The following is a 20,989-nucleotide window of genomic DNA, read 5'->3' on the forward strand; positions in this document are numbered from 1 at the left end:
TCAATAGGCAAGGTCATTTTCATAGGAAAAATATGCAAAGGTGCACAGAAAAATATGCATAGAAATTACTTTTCTATGTATCACTTTTCTATATTTTTATTGGGCTTATTAGTCCAATTAAATGACTATAGAGAAATTATCTAACCCTCTTAACAACTAAGAGGTAGACATTAATATTCTCAATTTATGGATGAGGAAACTGAAAATCAGAGGACTGAAATTAATTAAATGAGAGGACACAACCACAAGTGATACCACAATGATCTGTCCCATACACAGCATGCCAAAGCTAGCATTTCTCATCATCAAGCTGTGTGATGTAACAGTTATCCTAACACAAATGCAAGAAAAAAACGACTATTAGACTCAGTTACTTGACAGAAAGGTTTGAGTCTTGCTCACCGTTGAATGTACATTTCTCAGCAGAATATCTGACACAAATAATATGGTGTAGAATAAATATCTACTGAAATGAAATGCTCCAAGAAAGTTGTTTTGGATATTATTTTATATATAGTTTTACTATTCATGTCTATTTTCAGCTTCCAAAAAAGAGACATTCAATATCCATAAAAATTTAGTCACTGGCTTAACAAAATATACACTTCCCATTTCCTCAGTTTCAAATTCATGAAAAGCTCTTCTATGGCATGCTGAACTGAGAAACTCAGAACATCACAAAGCACTAACTTGTGTTTAATTTGGAATAAAAACTGCATGTAATAAAGGTATTTGAAATGCAAAAAGTTGGCAGTAGGCATCTATTAATCAGGTTATTAGCAGTCTAAGAATAACCAATGAGGAATCACCTATGACTTAGAAGGAAATTTACCATCATCAATCCTACCCTCTTCAGGAAATTACAATGATAACAACATATTAAAACCACCAAAACTAAGTCCCAGGTCCAGAAACATCCTCACAATTAACAAGAGCTAATGTCAAATTATTTAAATATGGTTGTAAGCAAGTAATATACTTGGGCTATGCAATGGCCTCTTGTACAAAGTCATTTCCATTTGTTAGTACAACCTTGGCATCAAGGACAGGGAGTAAATGTTACCCTTCTCTGTCTTCAGTTGTATAAGTGGCATAGAGTAGTGGTCAATAAGTGTCTGTTGAATTAATGACCAGGAATTAAACTAGGGAAACAGAAGCATTAAAGAAGCAAAAGAATTCAATAAATAATATTCTTATAGATAATGGGATATTGTTTTAAAGGTTTTCCTTTTTCTTAACTGAAACAGTGGGAATCAAACTAATTTGGAGGACATTTGTATCATCCAAAATGTATAGCAACTACTAAGTGATAATAAATTAGCTCAGAGAGTGTATTATTAATATAAAAGCTCTATATTAAAAAGAACCACACTAAAAACTGTTACTTTTATATAAGATTTATCCTTCTTAGACTTGTAAACATAAAATTGCTTTAAGATTCCCAGCTGACAATTTCTGATTATATTAGCAAATGTTAAACTATTACATATGTCAGGGATACTACAGATACATTAACACCTATAATATTTCCTTAGATAGCCTCACAGATTAAATCTAATGCTATTATAAAACTTCAAATTGATAACAAAAGTGAAAAACAGAAAGCAAACAAAAGATAAAACAGTAACTAAACTTGTTCTAAGAGTTGGGTGGATATGCTCACAAAGTTATATTAAAATTGAAAATAGAATGTTTGTGTGTCCTATTTTCTACTTTTCTCCTTCAATTAAGAAAACTAGATGAAGAAAAGGTGTGTGTATATGTACAATTTAAGATTAGGACTATCTATCCCTAACTGACCATTATGGGATAGTGATCAAAAGAAAATCTTATGAATAACAGCTATTCTAAATATCTTGCACTACCTTTAGAAAGCAAACAACATGTTAAACTTGAACTTGAGCTCTGATTACACACAGTTCAAATTCATCAACTAATGTCTATGAACAAACTGACTCACTGACCTCATCAATTTCATGCATTAAATAAAGGACTCTGACTGGCAATGTATAAAAATTACTTACTAAGCTTCATAAAAGTTAACTGTAGTTTTTAATTTTTTATTTACTTTCTTTTTTAAAGGTTTTTAAATTTATTTTTAGAGAGCGGGAAAGGAGGGAGAAAGAGAGGAAGAGAAACTCAGTGTGTGGTTGCCTCTCATGTGGCCTCCACTGGGGACCTGGCCTGCAAATAGGCATGCCCCCTTACTGGGAATTGAACTGGCGAACCTCTGGTTCACAGCCCATGCTCAATCCACTGAGCTACACCAGCCAGGGCAACTGTAGTTTTTTATATGCTGATAGCCAAACTAATTACAGCTGACCACTGACACATTTATTCCTTATTTTATTTTATAAACATTATTAAGAAAACTACTTTTGCCAGACAACATATAAATTCCAAGATTATAAACGTTTCACCCCAAAAGAGGCCCCAATCTGTGGAGAAGATAACAAATGGACAGATGGATAAACACAAAACTGCCCTGGCTGGTATGGCTCAGTGGATTGAGTGCCGGCCTGAGAATGGAAAGATTGGTGGTTTGATTCCCAGTGAGTGGGGGCACATGCCTGTGTTGCTGGCCAGGTCCCCATTTGGGGATGTGCAACAGGCAACTGACTGCTGTATCTCTCACACATCGATGTTTCTCTCTCTTTCTCCTTCTCTCTAAAAATAAACAAATAAAATCTTTAAAAAAAATTAGCACCTACACAAAATGGTTTTAAATGTAATACATTTAATCACTTCAAAGGCCAGAATTTTAATTTAATATATTAATTTTCCTCTTCATCAGCATGCCCCAGAGAAATATGCTGGAAAATAGCAATTGCTCAATAAAAATTAGCTGAATCAGAAGAGCATTCATAAATTCTTCAGTATGTACAAAACTCAAGAAGGGAAAGTTCTCATTTCTTTTATAGTCATTACCCTCATCCTCTTAAAGTAAGCAAGTTAGTAAATAATTTATAGACATATTTTTAACAAAGTTTTCAGAGATATTCACATTTTTAAAAGATGCTAGTTGTTAATTATTTTAAGTATCAATTATTTTAATCTTGAGAATAATAAAAGTATCATTCATTGCATGCCCTCTATTATAACATGTACATGCTAATCATTACATAAATAATTTCATAATATTCACAATATTATGGTAGTTACTAAAATATGTTTTATAGATGACAAGTCTGAAGCTCAAGAAGATTAGGTAACCTGCTTAAGGTCATGCTGTAAAGAAGATACAAAAATGAAATTCTAATGCAGGCCTGACCCCAGAGCCTGTGCTCTTCATTACTCTATGTTCTTCTTGCTTTTATATTTTAAAAAAATATATTTTTGCCCTGGCTGGCATAGCTCAGTGGATTGAGCGTGGGCTGCAAACCAAAGCATTGCAGGTTCGATTCCCAGTCAGGGCACATGCCTGAGTTGCAGGCCATGGCCCCCAGCAACTGCACATTGATGTCTCTCCCTCTCCCTCTCCCTCCCCCTCCCCCTCTAAAAATAAATAAAATGTTTTTCTATAAGATTTATTTATTTATTTTTTAGAGAGAAGGGAGGGAGAAAGAGTGGGAGAGAAACATGGATCAGTTGCCTCTCACACGCCCCTAACTGGGGACCGGCCAGCAACCCAGGCATGTGCCCTGACCAAGAATCAAACCTGCAACCTTCTGGGTTCGCAGTATGGCACTCAATTCACTGAGCCACACCAGCCAGGGCTGATACTTTTTTAAAATCATAAAAAGTTAAATCAAAACCATTAGTTCACTAGTTTAAAATCTCCACCATCTTCAAAGTTTCCAATAACAAAATTTCTTAATAAATATAATATGTGCCCACTTGTCTGAAAAATATATAACCTTGAAGATATTTGAAAATGAAAAGATGTTATAAGATGCATTCCCTAATTCTTTTTTCTTGTATTTGTATTTACTCTTCAGAGACCCATCTTTTACTATAAAATGTTGATTAAAAACATAACAACAAGACCTGCTTACTTTACATTCTAACACATCTATGAAAAAAGAGTGAACAAAGAGGTAAGTAGAACCTGGAATGGTATTGTTCCTACATTCTTCCCCACAGGTACAATATCTTCTTTTCTGAGTGATGTCCTGTCTGTCCCTCAAAGCCCAGTCCATGCTTCATCTATTTTGTGCAGCCTATATCCTGTCTCCCTTTTTCTAATTTAATTTGCAATTACTATGTTTGCTATGAAAGAGTACTTTATTGCATATTAGTACCTAGAAGATACCAAGTATGTGTTGAATTATATCTGTCTCTAGTAACCAATTTAATACTGAGCTACAGAAACTAAGCTTTATCAGTGCAATTTGTATTCTATCAGTATGCAATGCAGGACTATTGGCATGTAATTGGCATAATGTTATCTGGCTCACAAGTAATACCAAAGGTACACACACGACTCATTTTCTCAAAGAGACAAACATCACTTTTTCTTTATGTTGTACCATAGAATCATTAGCATACAGGTACAACAGGTATATACTTAAAAAATACCTACAGATGCGATGATCTGCAGATAAACATCACATTTTTAAAAGTCCATCAAATATTTCTGATTAAATAAAACATTTTCAATGAACCCAAGATTTCTTTGGACTAAAGGGTTAATAGTGTGTGTAGGTTTTAATGCTTTCAGAAGAGAGGACACAGAGATTGTTAGGAGTTAGCATGCAACATTTGAACATTTTACTGACAGGAATCCTGACAAGAAAATGAGTTCTCAAAAGTAGTAATAGTTGTATACTAGCTTTATGACTTTGTACAAAGTGATTATTTTTTATGCCCCAAGGAGGAAGTATTGCCATCTTACAAGTTGAATTAACTTCTAAATTTGCTGCTGGATCAAGTCTAAATTGTGGACTGAATACACAAGATAACAAAACATTAAGCAAGAGGGTGCCACCGTGCCACTTAAGAACAGAGATTTAAGTATCTGAATATGTGTGTTTTACAAATAAACTAAAACACAATCATAAAAACTACTTCACTGGTAAGTTTAGAGTAGAGCTCACTGGTAATTTGTATGTGATAATTCTCCATTTAAATTATGAATATTATTATCATTGATTGCCACCGATATAATTTTAAAACATTTACAGGATCCTATAATACATGGAGTGATATAGATTCTTTATCATATTGTATATTTTATTATTTATGTTGGTCTCAATGTTTTTCCTTAGTATGTTACAAAAGCTGACAAGGATGAGTCTAAACTGTTTTTTAAAATTAACACAACAAAACTTCACGAGAAAAAATTAATATATAATTCCTACTATAAGTAGGACAGAGAACTACTGAAAACGTGAAAGAATGTGTAGCTCCCTCCCCTGACATACGCTAAAGGGAGTGACACCCATCCACGAAAGTTAGGAAAAGGCCCTGTGATGACCTCTGCTCATTTTCCACTCCTGAGTTACTCCAATGATATCATCATCATTGCCTAATTTTAAAGAGCCGGTAAAACAGCTTGAGCTCTCAAATTTTATAAATTTAGATTTGCATCCTTTTTCTGCTGCTTAATAATGGTATGATTTGAGCAAAGTAATCTCTTTGACTCTAATTGTTTTACCCTTTCATTGATAAAATAGAAAAATAAAATAGTGTCTGTTTGCAGAATTACTGAAAGAATAAATGAGACAAGTTAAAATAACTATCACCGTAATATCTGGTACAGAGCAACAATTCCATAAAGACACATCAAGTCACATAAAAGGAAATAACACATTATGAATTAATTGTGATTAAAAAGAAAGAATCCATGCTTACTTTATCACCCAAAAACAGAAAGATAACATGGATTTATAAAAATGAAAACATAAAAAAATACTGGAAAGAGGTCATGTATTAAACAGAGACTCAACTTAAATCATTTACATACAGACTGCCATTTTTATTTCTTGATCTACCCATTGCCTTATATTTTGACAGCTTTGAGAAAGCAAATGCAAGGAAGAAGAGGGCAGAGTCTCATGTTACTCACCTTTTACAAGTTTATATTCTTAAGTTTAATGATTTAACTAGGAACACTGGCCATGGACTTACTAACATTTAATTTTGTTCATAGTTTTAAGAGGTCTTGACACTGAAAATGTTAAGTTATAACCATATTCAGAACCTTAGATAAAGTCACATAATTAACAAAGAACTAGATCCTATTTCAGGTAATATAAGTGTAAAAATCTGTATGTTAGATACAATAAGTGATATGAATCATCAATGATACATATTTATACTAAATTTTTTCAAAAATACTTTGACATAAAATTAGATAGTAATACTTGTGATTTCATAATTTTAGATATATTTTTTCAAAATGCTACATTTTACCATGAGAGTAGTCATGTGATACATGTGTATTTTTAAATGCAGTGCATTCTTTTAATATGAGTTGTTTAATTATAAACAATAAAGATTCCAATGTATATAATACTTAAACTAGGCTTGAAAACTAAAACTGCCATTTAGAAAACTATAAACAAGATAACCAAAAATAAAATACATGTTCATTTGTTTACATTCTATTTTAAGAATGCTTTATTTTATTGTATATAAGTTTATATTTTCTTTTTCAGAGTGGCCATTATCACATAAGCCAAGTATCAGAAAAAGTCACACTGATACAAAATAAAACTCTGTATTTAAAGTGAAACTTCAATTACTATTTGTAAATATTGTAGTAGGGAAACTTAATCAGGTATTTGTTACATTTCTAAAATAAGAATCATTACTTATATAAGTTACTAAAAAGGTTACATTAATTATCAGAGAATTAAACTTAAGAAGTATTACCCTATACTTTAATTCAGAAAACTAACGACAAAAATCAAGGATTTTCAAATCTTTTTATCTATATTATTTAAGTAACAATACACTTAGTAAAAAAAAAAAAAAGTAAATAAATTGAAATACAGGAATAGCAAGCACCAGAAGCTATCCATTCTGAATGGCCTAGTATATCAGCTATTATTTTTTGGTGGCTAGTTTCTGCCTCTGAAAAGCTAAACCACATCTAATAGGATCATGATTTAGAGAAGACCTCAATTTTTATTCATCATAATAATGTGATGTCAGAAAGTGTTTAACTTCAAATTCATGGCAGATAAAAACTCCACGTTTTAACGGCCAGATTAGTTTGTTTGAGCTGGTGAGCAGATGTTAATGTAATCTGCAGTACTATCAAACTCCAGGTCTGGTAGATAGCAAGCTAATATTTACTTTTAAGTGCTCCAAAAATAATTTGTAAAAGCTGCATAAAAAGGATTCCATAAATGTATTGTGATTTTATTTTAACAATTATTCTACACTACAATGGAAATACATGCTCAAACAAGACACCTCAGCAGTATTTTAAAGCAGTAACCACCTAGCCAATTTCTGTATGTTCTGTAGTTTTTCTAATCCACTCTCCCTGTGGTTGAGCAAAATCGAATTGCCTCTCACATTTGCAGACAGCTCTGTGAAGGTGATAATAGAGCTGCTCCCTGCTGTCATGAGGCAGGAAATAGGAAAATGGCATATGGGGCTAGAAAGAAAGAAATAAAAAAAAGAAAGAACGAACAAACAAAAAAGAAAAAAAAAGAACTAAACAAGAACAAAAGATTTCAACAAAGAACAACTATAACCCAATATGCTTTGCAAGTTAATCTCTTTTCAGAATTATTTAGCATATTTAATCATTCGCGTGTCCTCACTCCAAAAATGTGAATGATTGACACCAAGTCTTTGGGGCAAGTTTTCATTGTCTAAAATTCTGAAATAAACAATTCCGGAATATGTCCTGCACAGTGTCTGCAAAACATAGCTCTTTAACTGGATTTTTAAAATGTGCCAACCCCAAATTATCTGTTTTAAAATAAAGGTAGAGTAATGCTTATTAAAATATTAGTGAAATATGTATAGCAGGCTTTTATTATGGTCTAACATTCCTAAATCTATGAAATAAAAAATTTAAAGGTAAACATTTATGATTAGACAATAGCTGATTAAAGTGGAAACAAATCTCTAAGTAATACCAATAACACACTTATTGACTTACAGAGTTTTTTAAAAAGTAAACGGGTTTTTGTGTAATGAATTCTGCTTGAAAGAAAATAGATTTTTATTTAATGCTGCAAACAGAATGTGGCAGTAGATGCTAATCAAGACAGAATCTACTCTACCTTTCCTTTGACACTCTGAATGGGATCCACAACCACTGCCACAGCTCTCTCCGACAAGGCTTCAAAGCTCTGCTGAGTGTTGATATCCACACCAGAAAGCCAACAACCAAAGCCAGGGTGACTGTGATACCAACCAACAACCATCTCAGGCCTGAAACAAAGAGGGCATTCAGCTATTCACAACAGAATAATACACTTATGATATAAAAAGAAGCAACACACTAACAGGGTATAAATTAAGAAGAGATGATAAACACACAGGTGTGAAAAAGCACCATTAGAAACACTGAAATCATACACCATATTATCCACGAAACATGGAAATGAATAAGTGTGACAAAGGAGTGCTATCATTAAGAGACGCACATTAGCAGTGGTAGATAAGGCTTTCAGTTTTTCACCTTGTTACCACACTTTCTCAGAGCCAGTTTTTACCCTTTCAGCATTCAAGTAAATATCTACTCTTTAACTCCTTAGCTCTGGGAGTTGGATTTTCCAGGCAGAGTATATTTTTAACAATGGACACCAGGATCCACTGTTGTGAAAGGATTAAATATCAATTAAACCAGCAGTAGAACTAGGAACTCAGTCAAAAACCAATTTGCACTGTTCTGCTCAGCTGCTGAGCCTTTTGCTAACATTAATTTTGAAGTTTTTTCCACAGTAGAAGAATTTGAGCAAGAGAATGACAACTATTGAGAGGTTTAATCTGGGGAGAAAAACTTAAAGAATATGTGAATCCTATTTGCCCTTTCTTTAAAACTCATAAGCCTACAAATGTAATTAAATATTCAGAACCTTAGTTGCAACTCTTAAATACATAGAACATATATTCTCTTTCAAGTATAAGTGACTGGAGAGTAACTCCATATACTAAATAGAGGGAAGCTACAGTACAGGCTTACTATGTATGGTTCAGAATTTTAACATGAAACAGTTTTCTGACTGGCACATGGCTTTGATTCAAGATGGAAGAGAGACTAGATAGGTGGTACACAGCACTGACAGTGATACTTTTACATTCACTACATGGCTTTGTTTCCCTAGGAATGATATTCAAAAACATTCAAAATTTTTGAGATGCATCTTTGAAAATATTTCCCATTGTTCCTTTATATGATCATTTAAAATACCTACCTTCCTGTCTGCTTCAGCATATCTAACATTTTGGCTTGGAATACTGGATCAACTGCTTCCACACTGACACCCTGGTTTAAAAAGAGAAATAATTAGCTTTTATAACTCTGAAAAAACTTTATATACAATGTAAATTAACAAAAAGCTACCCCCAAAAGCTGGGTATATTATTTTGAGCTATCAAAATAACCTTACGGTTTGGACACTGATATTTGATACTCACTGTGGTCATTCAATTATATACCATAACATCAACAACAATGCTTCTAAAATTGCCAACTACCAAATTGTTGTTAGCTTATGAGTTAAGACAATTTTTGGAATCTTTTAAGAGTTTATGGCCATGATAAAATAAAATTTTAAAAAATAAGGACTTTATAGCCATGGCCGTGTGTGTGTGTGTGTGTGTGTGTGTGTGTGTGTGTGTGTGTGTGTGTGTGTGTGTGTGTGTGTGTGTGTGTGTGTGTGTTGTGTGTATATCAGAAATACCAAATAACTGAATTAACTATTTTTGGTTGGACCTAACTAGAAAATGTACTTCCTAATGCCATCCTCTGATAGCTGATAAGCATCTCACCCAAAGCTCCACTATTCAGCTATTATAATAATTAACACTTTTTACTTTTTTCTCAGTAATATAAACACTTAGGAAAGAAATTTATTGGTTTCTTAGAGTAGTTTTGTGAGTGAGTGGGTGGGTTGGAAGGGGAGGAAGTTTAGTGCTTCAGTTACAAAGACTTGGTAGATTTGGTGGTTGGATGGAAATATATACTGTTAGTTATTACCTCAAATATAAAAGCATACATAAAATAATTCTCCACTAGAGAAAATCTATAACCAATTCTTTTCAATGCTGCACTACTTTGCTAGTTCAACCAAAAGATTTTAGAACATGGAGCATCAAAGGCATTCTTATCACCTCTTTAGTGATAGATCACTGACATAACTCCCAAAAGGCTTTCTTCTGATATCAGATATTTAAGTCCAATTTACTTAAACCAGTTAACATAAATACTTCCTTTCCAGCAAAACGAACAGTATTTTGAATTCTAATTGAGAGTGCATACTCAAGAACAGGGGTATGCAATCTGCAGCCAACAGGCTAAGAAAGGTTTATTTATTTATACTTTTAAAAGCTTGTTAAAAAAAAAAAGAATATGAGGCAGACATATGTCTTTACAGAAATAGTTTGCTGACTCTTTGGCCAGAAGAAAAACTTTAAAATTCTACATAAAGCCCAGGATGGTGTGGCTTACAGGATTGAGTGCCAGTCTGTGAACTGGGGGGGGGTCACCAGTTTGTCACCAGTTCGATTCCCAGTCAGGGCACATGGCTGGGTTGCAGGCCAGGTCCCCAGTAGCGGGCATGAAGGAATCAGCCACACACTGATGTCTCTCTTCCCTCCTTCTTCCTCCCTTCCCCTCTCTAACAATAAATAAAATCTTTAAAAACTAGAAATAAAATAAAATTCTACAATTTTATATTGTTAAATAAGCTTTCACAGAGAAATAGTATTAAAGCTTAAGATCCCTCTATAATAATAATGAGTAAGCACATAAGAATCACATGTAACAGAAATTAGCAGTTAACTTTGTATTTTATATATTCTTACATAAAAAGATACAAACAATAAAATTCAAATCTAAATCTTTAGTTAATAAAAAAAGCACTGGCTGGTGTAGCTCAGTGGATTGAGAGTGGGCTGCTAATCAAAGCATCACAGGTTTGATTCCCAGTCAGGGCACATGCCTGGGTTGCAAGCCATGGCCCCCAGCAACCACACATTGATGTATGTTTCTCTCTCTCTCTCTCTCTCTCTCTCTCTCTCTCTCTCTCTCTCTCCCCCCTCCTCCCTCCCCTCTCTAAAAATAAATAAAATCTTAAATCTTTAGTTAATACATAGTACATTTCTTTATGTTCAATGTACAAAATAAATATAATGTATATTCAGGACAAAATTAGCAGATCCAAATCAACAAACTGGACTATTCAGAGAAAAAACTGCATATTTTTCTATATTTTGCATTATTTACAAGTAAACCACATTCTATGGCAACTACTTCATTTAAAATGCTTATTATACATATACATACATATACTGCATCACTTAAAAACAAAATTTATTTTTCTCTACCATCTACTTTTCAAAACACACTTAAAAAGCCACAAACAGAACAGTTTTATAAAAACAATTTCTTTAACCCAGCTATTTTGTAAGATCTAATAAGATAAAGACTGCATATTAGAGGAAAAACTCATCATAAAGATATACATATTATATTTCTTCTAGGCAAGCAAACAGATGAGAAGTATTATGTGTGTTGTTTTTTTTGGAAGGTAGGTAGAATGGTTACTATTTTTTTGGCCATTTTAATTGAAATAGACATCTATGTACACAAGTCCAATGCATTAAAGAAAATAAACAAAACAAAAAAGAAATCACTGTTCCAGAAAGAACAATAATTCTCAACAGGTAGAGTAGATGACTTTCAAAATCTGTATGAGTATGTTTCCTCTATAAATAAATTGCTATGCCTGGGCAAAAGCACTGGTGTCATAGTTTTTTTTGTCTGTTTTTTTTTTTTTTACTTAACATTTTGAATAGAAGCTTAATTAAGAGTCATGTATCACCATATATGGGACATTTATAAAGGGGGCCATATTTCAAAACAATGGAGACAAAACATGGGAATTATATAATGTATGTAAATTAAAACTGAATTAAGAGTCTAAAATCTTTTGGACTTGAAGTGTTCAAACTAATCAAACTAATATCCTCCTATTGTAGAGTAACTAACTTTATAAACCAAGTATGCTATGCTAATTTAAGCTGATAGTATGAGTAAAGGGATTTAATGTTAGCATTGTTCAGTTTGTGGATCTACAAGGAATGATGGACTTAAAGCATAAGTGATTTAATTCAATACAATATAGAATTTCTATCATTAATCTTATGATGAATTTTTCCTGTGAGAAATAGAAAATATAATATAATGAAAGTTATTTTGCAAAGAAAAAGAAAGGAGAAAAGAAACACATTTACTTGAAGCAGGCAACCATAAAAGTACTCACTGTTCCTGACTGTGGCATAGCAAACACATCAATCACTCTGACGGTGTAATCGTCAACAAATTCTCCAAGCATCAGGCCCATAACTTCCATTGGAACTCCAGCACGACCATGCTTTAACATCTGTTAAGAAGAAAATAGATGGACACAAGGCTTTGAGATCTTTGTCTTTCTTTTTTTTTTTAAGTAAGAACCTAATTTTGTTTGAGTAGAAATAAAATACTCTATTATTGATGCAGCTAAAACAGTAGCTTGTATCTGAGAGGATTCAAGTGACAAATATTACAAAGTAAAAGATACAGTAAAAGCAACAAAGCTCTCTTAAAGCAAATTACTCCATTCAATACTCACTTTTAACAGTGCCAGGGAAGAAATATAAACTTGTTCTGCTGTGTCCACTGCAGGAGCATCTGTAGGTGGCCCCTATAAACAAGCACATTAATTATTATAAACGCTGAGAGTTTATGAGTTTAAAATTGAAGTTACGTACTACATAAACTTTATTGCTTTACAAGTTTTGGGGAAATAAGTCAAGTATCCCTTTATTCAGGTACAACACAAATAAAACTAATTTGGAATATCAAATCTGTAGAAAACAGATCGAACTTGGTACTACAGCAAGTGCTCAATGGACATAAACTTAAATCTTTCAGCAATGTTAATAAGCAATACCTCCAGTCTGAAATAGCTATAATGCACCAATTAGCCACGTTTCTTACTGCAATGTGAATGTAAGCTGCTGTAAGACTAGCATGATTAACTGAAGGATCAATAGGAACAGCAAATTCTCTGAGCTTGATTTTCAGCTAAGGACAGCATGTAGATCAGGGCTGTGGGATCTCTTTGCAGATAGTAGGTATAGTGTGGGGGAGGGGGACAGAAGATTTAGTCCCCATGTGAAAGAGCTGTGAACAACATGCTCTACTTAACCTGAAGAAACTGTTCTCCACTTATACAACAACAAATTTAATACAATAAACCACAGGTGTGAACAAACTGGTTGAGACTGGTGTAGCTAACACAAAAATACTTTCAAATCCTGACCACTACCTTTAAAACAAACATTACTCTTGATTTTATTACAGGCTAAGAAAGATATTATGTTTCTCCCTAAGGATTCTACCTTCATCAAAAGCCAAAAACTCTTTTACTATAACAGTCTGTGGCACAAAGTAATATACATATATCCTCAACCCTCAAGATGACTACAATCATAAATGTAATTCTGCCCCAACCAGAGAAAACTTTTTTTCTCTCTCTTATTACTGGGTGGTCTAGGAAATTAAAATGAGATGTGATTCATAATTGCTAGGTCCAGTTATAAATTATACAACAAACATGTTACCTTCCCAAATTATGTCAATATTCTATCTTGCTCGTATAGGTTTACTCACTAAAATTAAACAAGTGCTTTACTCATTACATTTCATGTTTATAGGTCTATGTGTACTTTGTGATTCTTCTTGTTCATTTATTTGCTAAATCTGTGATTTTTTTGTTTTAAACTCATTAATATTTACCGAGTTTAATAAGTATTAATAAGCATAAAAGATTCTATAATAAGTTTTCTCTAAAAACAAAAACCATATGAAAATTACCTTATATACGAAGTGGTAAGAAAAATCAAATCCCTTAAATTTTATTTTTAATAATAAATGCCAGGTAATAATTTAAAAACCAACCAAATTCTTCATTTATTGTCACCTAATACAGCTTTATCGCTTGAGTTTCAAATAGATATGAATCCCAGAGAAAAACTCTAAGGTAAGCTAAAGTGCTATCATTCCATCATATAAAACAAGATAATGTTATTGATATAATTTTATTCATCTAAAAAAGTTAAGGAAATTTAAGGTAAGGACATGTAAGGTAGTGAATTGCAATGACAGGTTTTGGGGAAGTAATACCGACTATATTCACAAATGTTACTTCCTGGATCCAGAGCAACTTAAAAAATGCATATGGAGGAAGGATTTAAACTGTTATCTATACTACAGTTATTAATACAGGCTGTATCATCTTGACAGAAAACATTTTTAGGAGAAAAAAGGAATAAAACATCACACCATCATCAAACTGTATTACTGACAAAGTCCAGAAACTATTTCTGCCATCAGTCAAAGAAGAAACACTGTTTTGTTCAACACTGTATGTAAACAGTATCTAGCAGAGTGCCTGGCACACAATAAGAGAACTCAGTAAGTACTGGTTGAAAAAACCAATGAGCAAATTGAGGCACAATTTAAATGGGACAGAAATAAAAAATACCCACCGGTTACCCTGTGAGAGAGAGCAAGCCATGTGCAAGTAGATAGGAAGACCCATAGCTCTCTCATTATTTTCTTCTGACGCAAAAAACATACTACCAGGAAACCATGCAGTTGTTTATTTATTGTATGGGTGCTGTTTTTAGAGAAGGCAGCAGGTGATATTTTCTGCTGTCCCTTTCACTCCATCACTACTTTATTTCTTGATCTAGTTGAATCACATTTCCCAGAAAAGACTTGGCAAGAAGTAGCCTTGAGAGTGGGGCTGGGGACTTCTGGTGGAGATGGAAGTGTAGGTACATATACTTTGCCTCCTTGCACAACCATAAGGAGAACAACAAATTTTAAAACAAAAAATAACAACAACTGCCAGAAAATCGAACTGTATGAAAGTCTGACAACCAAGGAGTTAAAGAAGAAACATTCATCCAGACCAGCAGGAGGAGCAGAGACGGACAGCTGGGGCAGAGAGGACGCATGGCAAGGTGGTGGCTGGAGGACTGAGGCGGGCATGGTGGTAGCTGGCAGACCAGGCAGTCCCACATTTGCATGCAGATAAACCAGGAGGAACTGTCTTACTTGGAAATGAGACCAAGTAACCCAGGGTTCTAATACAAGGAAATAAAGACTACAAAAACCTGTAGCAATTGAGGCTGTAGGAGAAAGTCCCAGCCACATAAGCAAGTTCATTGGAAGACCCATGGGGTCCTAGAATGTATACAAGCCGACCCACCCAGGAATCAGCAGCAGAAGGGCATAATTTGCTTGTGGGTACCAGAATGACTGCAAGCCTACTGAGAGCTGAGCAAGTGGTATTGTTCCCTCCAGACCCCTTCCCCAGTAACAGCACCACAATACAGTAACATGGGTTGCCCTGCCCTGGTGAATGCCTAAGGTTCCACCACCCCTTACTACTTAACAGGCATGCTGAGACAAAAAGCCCAAATGAAAGAACAGATCAAAGCTACAGAAAAAATACAACTTAGCAATGAAGAGAGAGCCAATCTATTGGATGCAGAATTCAAAATACTGGTAATCAGGATGCTCACAGAAAGGGTTGAGTATGGCCCAAAGTAGAGCAGAAAGTGAAGGCTAAGAAAAGTGAAATAAAGGAAAATGAACAAGGAACCAACAGTGACAGGAAGGAAACCAGGACTCAAATCAACAATTTGGAGCAGAAGGAAGAAATAAACATTCAGCAAGAACAGAATGAAGAAATAAGAACTCAAACAAACAAACAAACAAACAAACAAAAAAACAACAACCACGAGAGGATTAGGAACCTCCAGGAAAACTTTAAATGTTTCAACATCCAAATCATATGGGTGCCTGAAGGAGAAGAGGAAGAGCAAAAAATCGAACACTTATTTGAAAATATAATGAAAAGAACTTCCATAATACAGCAAAGGAAACAGACTTACAGGAAGTACAGGAAGCTCAGAGAGTCCCAAAGAACTTGGACCCAAGGAAGTATACACTAAGGCACATCATAATTACATTACCCAATGTTGCGCGTGGGTCACCGGCTAGCAGTGACCACGGAACGCTGTGGATGGCTCGACGATAAACACGCGAGAAAAAACATGCACAGAGACAAACTAGTTTCTGTGGAGAAGTAGGGACGAAATGGCCACCCCTTCTAGTGAGGAGCGCGCCGATTTACAGTCCATACCTGCTTTTATTGGGCTCATGCTACATAATAACTCAGGTAAAGTACAATACTCATTAGGGGAAGTAAGGAACTATAGAAAACAAAGAACTCTGCCAGTCTATTGAGTTGGGGGTCAAAGAGCTGTAAGGCTGAGGAACAAACTAACTTCCTCCTAAGACCCTTCTCATTCAACTGAGAGCATTCTTGAACAAAGAAGGTTTCACAGTAATTTACATGTTCTTTCTTAGGCCTGATCACCCCGAGAAATCCGCACTTCCCAGTACCGAGCTGTACTTCCCCGTCATTGTTTCAGGCTTAGGTGGAGCGCGGGAACTAAGGCCACCGAGAGATAAGGAGATTTTCTTCCGGACGCTGAGAACTCAGACTTTGTCAAAGCCGAGGAGTGAGGGTCCATCACCCCCCTTTTGCTGCAGCCCCCCCAAGTCCTTTTGGGGGGCCTCCCAAAGTGATCGTGCCTGGCTTGGGTTGTTCCCCCCGTGGGGAATCTTACCCGTCTTTGGCTAACCGACCAAGCTTTTTGGGGTTCAGCAGCAGAAGCAGCATTCCTGCCAGGGAGATAAGCTTTTGTCTCCTTGCCGGCTCACGGTTCCAAGGGCGTTCCCTTAGCCTTAGCCTAGGTGGGGGTTTCAGCTTCTGATACCAGTCAGGGCGGTTCCCAACAACCCAAGATTAAAGATAAGGAAAGAATCTTAAAAGCAGCAAGAGAAAAAGAGACAGTTACCTACAAAGGTGTTCCCATAAGACTATCAGTTGATTGCTACAAAGAAACCTTGCAGGCAAAAAGGGCTGGAAAGAAGTATTTGAAGTCATAAAAGGCAAGGACCTACATCCAGGATTACTATGTCTAGCAAAGCTATCATTTAGAATGGAAGAGCAGATAAAGTGCTTCCTGGATAAGGTCAAGTTAAAGGAGTTCATCATCACCAAGCTCTTATTATATGAAATGTTAAGGAACTTATCTAGAAAAAGAAGATAAAAAATACAAATAAAATGACAACAAACTCACAACTATCAACAACTGAACCTAAAAAACAAAACCAAACTAAGCAAACAATTAGACCAGCAATGGATTCACAAAAAGTGGAGATCACATGGAGGGTTATCAGCAGGGAGGGTAGGGGGGAGAATGGGGGAAAGGTACAGGGAATAAGAAGCATAAATTGTAGGTACAAAATAGAGTAGGGAGGTTAAGAATAGTATGGGAAATGGGGAAGCCCAAGAACCTATATGTATGACCCATGGACATGAACTAAGCTGGGGAAATGATGGTGGGACAGGGGTACAAGACAGAGGGGAATAAAGGGGGAAAAAATGGGACACCTGTAATAGTAAAATCAATAAAATATATTTTTAAAAAGAGAAGTAGCAGTGAACTACATCATGGAAGTAAAGGAAGAAAGGGAGGGGGAGTGGAGGAGAGGTAGAGAGTAAGAGAGAGAAGGAAGGAGAGAGGGAGGGAGAGGAAAGGAAAGAGGGAGGAAGGGAGGAAGAAAAGGAGGGAGGGAGGGAGGGAAAAAGGTAACCCTATGCAAAACAATTTCTGTGGGACAGATGGTAGGGACCTCTGTTAGAAGTGAGTATCTAAATCTGAGGCTATCTTCTTTATACGTGCTCACCTGGTCTAAATAGCATACAACCAAGCAATAAAGGAGAAGGAAACCCTATTAAGGACCTTGGAAACTGAGCTAAGAAAGATATGTAAGAACCTATACAACTATAGATCAAAGATGACTCAAATTGAGAAAAACGTGGGGTCATGGACAATTTACATTCATTGTCTTTGGGCCAACATTCCTGGGGAATAGCATTCCAATGATTCAGAAAGGAAAGTCACTTAAAAATAGGAATCATAAACAAAATTTTAGAAAACTATTTGGCATCAGTAGAATATACAAAGGTTTCTTATTGTTGAAATAAAAAGAGGTCAGACCAAGATGAAAAGATAAAAAGAATAATTAAAGATACACTGGAGGAAACAAGGATAAAAATAATAGTGATATAGAATATAAACTAATTCTTTTTAATCCTCACCAGAGGACATTTTTCTCATTGCTTTTATAGACAGGAAGGAGTGGGGGAGAGAAACATTGATTGGTTGTCTTCTTATATACCTCACAACTATCAACAACTGAAAGGCCACAGGGGTTCATACAAACCTGTGACCTTCAGGTCTATGGGACAAAGCTCCAACCACCTGAGCCACACCAGCCAGGGCTAGAATGCAAACTTTAGAAGATATCCAAAATATAGAGTAAAAGTCAGAAATGAAAACTATTAGAATATAATACTAAAGGACTGAAAAATGCAGTTGTTCTTAAGGATTAAACAAGAAATGGAAAGAATCAATAAGTAAAGACAAAGCTGAAGAAAACATTCTTGAATGAAAAGTCAACTTTTGGATCACTAAATGTCAGGCAATAATCAATGAAGAAAGTGCTATAGCTTGAAAAATCTTATGTAAATCTTAATTACATGGATAGACCACAGTTTCTAAACCCATACAAGGAAGAAAACTAAATAACCTAAAGACAAAAATTCAACTTTTTTCTGGATTTCTTTGCAACATTAAATGTTCAGAGTTTTAAGAAAGAAATCCTTAATAAAAAATCTTATGCTCAATTAAAAACAAAGTCTGAAGGCTCATAAATACATTATTATAATATATAAGGGCTCAGAAAATATGATCCAATATATCCTCCCTCAGAGAACTTTCTGAATTAATGATCCAGCTGAACCTCATAAACCAAAATTGGAACCTTAAAAATGAAAAAAATCATATAAAAATCTGTTAAAACTACTAAAAGCAATTAAAATTAGAGATAGATCTAAATAATAAATAGCCAGGGTCCAACACCATGGATATTATCCAAGTAACTATACATAAAGCAATGAAGAGAAACGAAGTACAGAAAATTCTTCATTTTACATATAAGAAGGGAAAAATGAGTCTGTTTCAGTGTTGATTTTATTTCAGAAGTATGGATTAAAAAGTTTTTTTAATAACTGAAAAATAACCATGATAAACATTAAAAATGAATATATAACTTAGCATACTGCTGGAGAGGAAAAAGCAAACACAACACTGACATTAAAAAAAACAGCAGGGAATCAAAAAGGAGCAAAGAAAAATAGCAAACAACATAAGGTAAGATCAATTATACTGGTAATGAAACAATATAAATAAACTGAAGTCTCTTATTAAAAGTCTCTCACAATGGGTTTAAGATAGTTATTCATGTATATATTGCTTACAAATAATAAAACAAAAAGATTGGTGAGATGTGTCAATGATATACCTATATTTCTTTTTGTAAAAGAAGCCACAATGACCACTATTTTTTTACTCACTCTGCCTTTCCTCAGTGATGGATTACATTAATAGATTTCCCAGTATTAAATGACCTTTGTACTTCTGGGATAAGTTGCTCAAGTGTTTGTTTATTTTCTGTTTTCTTGTTTCACTTTTTTTAGTTCGGGTTTTTATTTCCCCATTCATAAGTGAGATCAGTCTGGCATTTTTTTTTCTGTTAAATTTCTCAGGTTTTGTTATTAGGCTATTGTACATTTATAAAATGAAAAGTTTTATAATTTCCTATTTTCTGTGTTCTAATAATATTTATATAAATTATCCATACCTTTAAAAAATTTGGAAGACTTCATTTGTAAAACATGTCTTTGCAGATGACTTTGGAGCTAATTGTTATAACTTTTTCAGTGGTATTAATAAATTCAGGTTACCTATGTCTTGAGACTAGATGTACTATTATTACCTTGTTTCAGAGGATTCATTTCATTTAGATTTCAAAGTTATCACCACAGAATTGAACATATTCTATTTTAATTTCTCACTTTTAATACCAAAAATATACAAAACTAAATGTTTCCCCACTTCATATTATAATACTTCCCAAAAGGTTAATGACTTACATTTTAAAAAAATCAAATCATAACAAAAACTATGCTAAAATATTGAAGGGAACACTTCTCAAATTCATTCTATGAGCCCACATTATCCTGATACCAAAGTCAAACAAAGACAGAACAAGAAATCTATAGACCAATATCTTCCATGAACACTGGTGCAAAAATCATCAACAAAATACTAGCAAACAGAACTCAGCAGCATAGTAAAAGGATTATACACATGACAGAGTGGAACTTATAACTGCAATGCAAGGATGGCTCAACACACAAAACTGACCAATGTAATATACCGTATCAACAAAATGAAGGAAAAAACACACCTGATCATCTCAACTGATACACAAAAAGTATTTTGACAAAATTCAGCACCCTTTCATGATAAAAATGCCTAACAAACAAACAGAAGGAAACTACTTAAACAGAACAAAAGCCATAATGAAAAACACAGTACTCCATAGTGAAAGACTGAAAGAGTTTCCTCTAGGATCAGAAACAGAAAGAATCCCTTCTTTTACCACTTCTGTTAAACATAGTACTGAAAGTTCTATATAGTGCAATTAAGCAAGAAAAAGAAATAAAAGACATCCAAACTGGGAAAAAGTATAATGGTTTGCAGATGACTTTATATATAGAAAACTCTAAATATTCCATAAGAACAAAAAAACATTAGAATAAATGATTTCAACAAAGTAGCTGGTTACAAAATCAACACACAAAAATCGTTTGCCTTTCTA

The 20,989-nt window shown here is 34.3% G+C and overlaps 1 protein-coding gene across 1 annotated transcript in view; it reads right to left on the bottom strand.

Annotated features, from left to right (window-relative positions):
* PSMD14 (proteasome 26S subunit, non-ATPase 14) overlaps positions 1-20,989 on the bottom strand; it is a 96,827-nt gene that overhangs the window by 29,888 nt on the left and 45,950 nt on the right. The window contains exons 4-7 of the mRNA XM_045855864.1: positions 12,744-12,815; positions 12,396-12,515; positions 9,324-9,394; positions 8,187-8,337 (exon numbers count right to left, since the gene is read on the bottom strand). Coding sequence (XP_045711820.1) covers positions 8,187-8,337; positions 9,324-9,394; positions 12,396-12,515; positions 12,744-12,815 — 414 coding nt within the window. The remainder of the gene's footprint in view (positions 1-8,186; positions 8,338-9,323; positions 9,395-12,395; positions 12,516-12,743; positions 12,816-20,989) is intronic.

Source organism: Phyllostomus hastatus, unplaced genomic scaffold (assembly GCF_019186645.2).
Source record: "Phyllostomus hastatus isolate PE091 unplaced genomic scaffold, TTU_PhHast_1.1 phas_contig_1, whole genome shotgun sequence".
Classification (NCBI taxonomy): Eukaryota; Metazoa; Chordata; class Mammalia; order Chiroptera; family Phyllostomidae; genus Phyllostomus; species Phyllostomus hastatus.